This window comes from Lathyrus oleraceus, chromosome 6 (genome assembly GCF_024323335.1).
Source record: "Lathyrus oleraceus cultivar Zhongwan6 chromosome 6, CAAS_Psat_ZW6_1.0, whole genome shotgun sequence".
Lineage (NCBI taxonomy): Eukaryota > Viridiplantae > Streptophyta > Magnoliopsida > Fabales > Fabaceae > Lathyrus > Lathyrus oleraceus.
Window position 1 is genome coordinate 107,056,965 of NC_066584.1, and position 7,166 is coordinate 107,064,130.

The 7,166-nt window shown below is 38.7% G+C and overlaps 1 protein-coding gene across 1 annotated transcript; it reads right to left on the reverse strand.

Annotated features, from left to right (window-relative positions):
- Positions 1–600: 600 nt before the first annotated feature.
- Positions 601–3,219, reverse strand: LOC127094246 (uncharacterized). Its single transcript, XM_051033104.1, has 5 exons — positions 3,003–3,219; positions 1,488–1,558; positions 1,154–1,414; positions 743–1,076; positions 601–644 (listed from the first exon to the last, which is right to left on the reverse strand). Exons 1-5 carry the CDS (start codon positions 3,217–3,219, stop codon positions 601–603), a joined length of 927 nt encoding a protein of 308 aa, XP_050889061.1.
- Between the last annotated feature and the right edge of the window lie 3,947 nt (positions 3,220–7,166).

The window sequence follows — 7,166 nt, forward strand, 5'->3', positions numbered from 1 at the left end:
GTTTCCTTCAAAGTGGCGAATTTCTGCCTCTGAAATTGGAGTCGATGATCACAAAGACTTTTGTGAGTGGAAAGAGTCTCAATCTCTTGACCAAGTTGCTGGGCCTTCTCAGCATGTCTAATACCCACTCCCAATTCTTCGTCAATCTCGCTCTGCTTGGGTTGCTGTATGGATGCCTTACGTTTTTCCTCTTGAGAGATCTTTTCTTGAAGTGCTGCTATCTGTTTCTTCCATTTTTGGATATTGTCATCACAAGCAGCAACTTCTTTGACATAAGTTTCAGAAAGCTTTTGCAATTTTGAAACTTTGTCAGTCGAAGTCGAAACGGCATCCCATTCAGCAGTTTGAGTTTCAGACTTTGAGGAGATTTGATTGGTAAGATCTCTTTGACGATTAAGATCTGCAGTGGCCAAGTCAATGAGAGTCGTCAGCTCCATCACAAAACTTCCAACCTCAGCAGCAGCTTCCAGGACATTCACTTGCTTCAAAATTTTCTTAAGTTCAAGGTGAGCAAGAGAGTTCTCTTCCAAGATTTTAAACAAATCGATATCAAGGATTTTCGTTTTAATTTTGGTCAAGATGTTGCCAAGTAATGTTGCTTCAGAAGTTGCCCCAGAAGTGGTCGAACTGCTCTGCGAAGAATCCTGGAAATTAAAACGGGTGCTAAACATGGCCTTCAGATACTCCAAAGGTCTTTGCACTTTGAGATTTTCAAGCTCCTCGCGAGAGAAACTAGTCAAACCAGTTGATTTGCCACTCCTTTGGGTCTGGTCAGGAGCAGGTGGAGTGTTTCGCTCTGAAGTATGCTCAACCTCCGTTTGTTTCGACTGGTTATCCCCATCTTTGGCAGCTTCGTCTTCAGGATCATCTTCGACCCCAGCCTCCATGTCAATGTCATCACCCTGAGGTGCAGCATTTAATCCTGGATGAGGAGGAGATTCATCTTCAGAAGCTTCACCCACTGTAGTGTCGAATTCTGCTACAGTTTGCATGTCATGATCACTTGTGGGGATATCTTCTTCTGGGGTTATTTCCTCCAGAATTTTCTCAGGGGTCCTTTCGACAGCCACTTGTTCCTGAAAATAATTATAAGATTTAGAAGAAAAGATGCAGGAAAGATGAATATATACTGTCGAAATATAATAAAACTTACCTCAGGAATCTCAGTGTTAAAACTGGATTTCGCACTCTCCGTATCTTTCGACTGAGGTTTAGCAGGGGGAGTACTTGTAGAATCCTTCCTAGTGGATTTAACGATGGACCTTTGGGAAGAGACCTTCGTGAGTTTCTTTTTCTTCTGAGGGGGAGGGATTAACTCTGGAGATTCGTCACCAGACTCTTCATGAGGGACTTTATCCTTTTCTTTCTCTTCTTCACTCTTTCTCTTTTGGATTGTTGGGGGTTTTTGAATTGCCTAGTCATACAAACCAAAGTCAGTTAGTTTCTTAAAAGGAAACAAATAAATGAGAAGAAGTGATGTGTTATACCTTTGTCGAATGCTTCTTAGCAGCACTGGGCGACGCTTCGACAGAAGTTTTCTTGGTAGGAATCCTCACGGCTAGGGAAAGAAAGAAGATTCAGAAACAAATATAAGAAATACATGATAATACAGTTAGAATAACAAAAAAAATATCATGTTTTTCTATGAACACCTTCAAGAATGGGATCCTCCACGCGAACGTGTTCTATTCCAATATGAAGGTGTCCTGGGTATTCGCCCAGATGATACTTAGTCGGAACCACATGCTCAGCAGGTTTTTTGTACTGTTGACGGAGAATTTTCATAAAGTCCCCACAAACAAACCAATCTGGAAATGGAGGGCTAAATGCCACGCCAAATTCAGCGGTTGGCAAAGGAGGGAATTTTGGTGGATGACAACTGAAATCCAGGTCATAGCGCGCCTCTGGTCGAAGGTTTGAAGGCAATGACAGTTTTTCAAACTTCTCCGTCAGTTTGCGTTTCAATTCTGTTGCTGCTTCGTGTATGGTTCGACTAAGATCATCAGGTCTATACGCAGTTTCGAAATACTTTTGAAATTTCTGTATTTCCCTAACGTGTCTTTGAATACCTTTTTTGGTCCGATCCTGCACAAAAGCGAAAGCATTTGTCAAATGTGTAGCAAAGGCAGCTACGTTGAAAAATCTGTTGGAATAATAATCTTTCCACCATTCGTCAAACTCAGGAGTGCATAGGAATGATGGTCGAAATATAACTGGTCGAATGTCGAGAGAGTCGTCAGTCATTTTCTTCGATAGTTCTCTGCCCTCGTCTTCAGTATGGAGGGAGTTATAAAAGATGATGGATCCTTTCTTGGGGAATATAGGTCGAGGTTTTATCTGAATTAGGCCAAACTGTCTAGAAACAAGGTTGGGTTGATAAACTATCAGAGCAATTTGGTTTTTAGTGGTGTTATGGTAAGAAAATAGGAGCCTAGGGGTTAATAATGATTCCCAAACATTCAGAAATATATTTTCATCCTTTTGCATCTCCAAAGGCAGTTGTTGGGTAAACCACTTAGGTCCAATTTTTCTATCAGCAAAAGGTGCCATGGTCGAAGTGAACTGATACCTTTTAGCAAACATCATAACATAGCTTTTAAAAGCTTGTCGAAGGCTGATTCCTTCATCAGTTGGCGTTATTAGCACCAACCTTGGCCATTCGACAGTCCTATTTTTTACTTCTTCTTCATCTACTTCTGGTGCTACAGGAAGGTTGGCTTCAAATGTGGCATTGAGCCATAATTGCAAGAGCCAGAAAGGTCCTGATAAGTTGATTTTACCTTGGGTTTTGGTGTTTTTCAAAAGATGTACGCTCTCACTCAGAGATTCATAAAGGTTCGCCAGAATCATTTCGCTAAAGCGTAGTTTTGTGCCCGCATGAAGTTGATTAGCTATGGTAATGAATCTCTTAGCAACCTGGAGAGAGCGAGAACAAAACACATATTTGGATAGCCACAGTGTTAAAAAAGTTATGTGTTCGACATCTGAAACTTCAGTAGTACTCTTGTCATGATAATAGGACATAAATAAGGAGTATGGGGCGAGGCTAGTCTCGAAAGCGATGGTATCTTCATTTAAGACAGTAGGGTCGAAGTCTATACCGTTGGGGTGAAGGCCAACAATGGCTGCCGCGTCGAAAAGAGTGGGCGTAACCATCCCACAAGGGAGGTGAAAGGTGTTGTAGGTATTATCCCAGAAGTAGAGAGAAGTCAAAAGCATATTTGGACAGATATTGGGTCCTACTCTCGACAACTGAATAAGGTCGAAAATGCCTACCTCTTTCCAAAAAGCCCCTTTAACTTTTTCGATTTTATCTAACCAAGATACGTAGTCAGAAGGGTCTTTCGACCATGGACAAGTTCTAAATATCCTGGGGTAGTTCAAATAGGCTAAGTCCAACTCTCCAATATCCGTCGAACTCGATGGGTCTTTTTGTTCTACAACTTTCTCTTTAGGCTGAGGTTTTCTTCCAGCGCCTATGGGTTTTGTGTGAAAGTAAGATGGGAAAAATTCTTTTAAGCGATCTGGTTTAATCTCTAAATTTGGAAGGGGACCTAACATAGCATGACAGTTTCCAGAAATAAGAACAGGGATTAATACCTGGGATTTATAGATGCATTCTTTCTCTTTCTCATTTGGAGGTTCTGGAACATACTGTTGATTTCCAATGGTCATTGGTTCTTTTAAATCATGCACAGGAGAGAAAGCTGAGTCTTGTTTCTTCTTGGAATGTTTGCTGCTTGAAGGTTTTTGAGGCGCCATTGTTAAGAAGAGCTTAGGAATTTTTCTCAGGAAAATATGAAAGCTTGAGAAATGGGTATGAAGAAAAGAAATCTGAAGCGGAAAAGGGTTTAAGGAAAAAGGTTTATGGGTATTTATAGGAAGAAGATGATGAAACGCTTTAGAACGGTAATGATGGTAGTGGGACACGTGGCCGATTCTGATGGGAGTGTTAAAGAGGTGGAAGTTGAAAAGAAATCATGATGTGAGGTAATGATGGAAGTGGATTCTAAACGTGTGCTAGACGTGACATTTTGGAGAAAGTGTAATGATGAATTTGTGTTGGAAATTGAGATTATCAGACTTGGATTTAATAAAGACTAATTGACATGGAATAAAAACACTGGTTGAGAACAAATGACTGTTTCTCCAGAAAAAAAATAGTCGAAACGTCTTTGCTGGGGGGCAATTTGTATACGTGTGTTTTCGGCGCCATGAGATTTGTTGTGCAGAATGGTTCTTTCGACAAATGACGACATGAGATAAACGGTTTTGGTTGATAAGTGTTGTTCGACCCTTCGACAAAATTGTAGAAGTTCGACAATTCGACAAAGTCGGAAGAGAGACGTCATTTCGACGTAAAATGTAAATTTCAAATTCTAAAGAGTTGTGACGTTTGGCAGAAGACGCGTGGAAGCATCTGGCGAAAAGAAGAGAACCGTTTGTCACAGTTTTAGGATTTGGTAGTTAGTAACAGTTATGTTATTTGTATATAAATAGGGTAGTTGTTATCTGAAAAGGGTGAAATTTTTACTTGTACAAAATTCCTGAAAATACTCAAAGTACCCGTGTGAGAGAAAAGAGTCATATTTGGAACATGTATGTGTAAACAAACACCAATTCCTTCAAAGTTTATTTTATAAAGTTTAAAGTTCTTTACAAATTCCTTTTACGTTTTCCAGTCAATTATCTGTCTGCATTTTCTTTTCGACACTTTACATTTTGTCAGTTATTTTATGCCATTTATCTTATCTTGTCAAATTTACATTTGTTTAAACGTCTTTAACCAACATCTTTCGACATAAAATATTCAGAGAATCAAAAATGAAAGATACAAACGCCATTCTAGAGATTTACGAAGTTATTTAGATTTTGCACATGTCCTAGGATTTGTTTGGTTGATCCTGCAAGTAACCCAATTCTACAAGTTTTGGTAAACCAGAGGTTGTTCGCCAAAATTCACAGCGAACACTACGCCAAAAACTGAGAAGCAAGTCAGAGGTTTTCTCGGCCGCTTGAATTATATCTCAAGATCCATATCGCATATGACTGCCACATGTGCGCTTATTTTCAAGCTTCTTCGAAAAGATCAGTCCTGTGATTGGACCGAGGATTTCCAGAAAGCTTTTGACAGTATCAAAGAGTATCTGCTTGAGCTTCTGATTCTATCTTCGCCTGTTGAAGGAAGATCGTTAATCATGTATTTGACTGTACTTGATGATAGTATGGGTTGTGTTCTTAGTCATCAAGATGAAACTGGAAATAAAGGATTCCATTTACTACCTCAGTAAGAAATTCACCGACTGTAAGACTAGGTATTCTGTGCTAGAAAAGACTTATTGCGCATTGGCTTGGGCTGCTAAGCGTCTGCACCAGTATATGTTAAATCATACTACTTGGTTGATATCCAAAATGGATCCAATCAAGTACATCTTTGAGAAGCCTGCTTTAACTGGGAGGATTTCCTGTTGGCAGATGTTGTTATCTGAGTATGATATTGAATACCGATCTCAAAAGCGATCAAAGGTAGTGTCTTAGCTGACCATCTGGCTCACCAACCGATTAAAGATTATCAGTCAGTGAAGTATGATTTTCCTGATGAAGAGATTTTGTATTTGAAAAGGAAAGGTTGTGATGAACCATTGCTTGAAGAAGGGCCAGAACCTGGTTCTTGTTGGGGCATGGTATTTGACGCAGAAACAACTTAATCTTCATATTCCTATGGGTCCTGATAAGTGGTCTTCACATCATTATTTCTAGTCGCTTTCTCTTAGTATTTTATCGCATTTTGTTGGGTTTATCTTTAATTACCATGTTTTATGCTTTGTTTTATGTATTCTTTCTATTTTCATGGCCTAATGAGAATCCAATACAAAAAGGGATCAAAGACAACCAAACAACGCTAAACAGAAAAAAGACAATTTTCCCCATAGTAAATCCAAGGAGTTGCTACGGTCACCCATAGCATCTTCTACGGGCCATAGCAGACGAAACCCTAGGTGCCCCCTTTGATCATCTCTCATATAAAGAACAGAGACCTGATACGACCACCCGTAGCAGCTGCTACCAGTCGTAGCAGGAGGGCGAGAGAGATTTGATTGTTTCCATATTTAGATCGATTAACTTTTATTGTTGCTTAGGCAATATCTGATATATTTCAAATCTTTTTGAATAGTGATTAAGCCAAGGATTTTATGCCATTTTACTTTTTTCTATAAAACTCATAACCAATTATGAGTTTTAGGACCCATATTTTTATTCCAGTTTTTCTACGTATTTGTTATTTTCTTTTTCTCTATAGCTCAAGTATCTAAGGGAGAAATTGAGGATCAAGACTTAATCATAATTCAGGTTTTATTATTCATTCTTCTTCAATTTTTCATTTATTGTAGTTGTTTGATATGAGTCTGATAATGATTATCAATTTGATTTTGTTTCTCCTCACATGATTGATTAGTTCATTAGGGACTAGAGGTGATAGGGATTCTCTTATGACCACTTGTATGATCTGTCACTATCAATTGTGAGAATTTATTTTAAAATTATTTTATAATGTAAGTTCATGCATTCCAACTTCGTTATGAGAATAAGTGGTTCTCAGGTATCAATCGTAGTTTGAAAGGATATGTGTCGATTCCGGAGCATAGATTTTTAAACAACCTAGTCTAAAACAGCGAAAGCACTTGGAAGAATTTGAGAAAACATATAGCTAAGAAAAAGTAACGAATCTTAGAAGAATAACCTGGTCGTGCAAACACAGACGAATTTCCGTTGTCGATAGGGTAATGCGCTGGTGAAAGCATGTATTGCCCATATTTAACTATTTTCAAAAACTTATGCAAAATTCTCATAGTAGAAGTGACATGGATCATGTGATTGTGTTAGATTATGAATCGTAACCCCAGACCCTATTTGCCCCAATGGAGATTTAAGTGATTATTCAAATAAGTTGTTTTCAATTAAGTGTTTTTCTTTTAAGTTGCTTTACCAGAATCCATATTTTCAATTTCTCTAGATATACACGAATATGACATAATTTGGTACTTAAACCATTGGTCTCTGTGGTTCGATATCTATTTATTACTTCACACAACCGGGCACTTGCGGTTGTCCCTAGTATTTGGCATCGTTGTCGGGGACCAATTGCGTTTAATATTGAATTTATG

Coding starts and splice junctions, on each gene's coding strand:
- LOC127094246 (XM_051033104.1), bottom strand. CDS start 3,219: ATGCTTTTGACTTCTCTCTACTTCTGGGATAATACCTACAACACCTTT. Junction 1,559..3,002: donor GTCCTATTATCATGACAAGA/GTACTACTGAAG, acceptor TTCTTTCCCTAG/CCGTGAGGATTCCTACCAAG. Junction 1,415..1,487: donor CTAAGAAGCATTCGACAAAG/GTATAACACATC, acceptor TTGTATGACTAG/GCAATTCAAAAACCCCCAAC.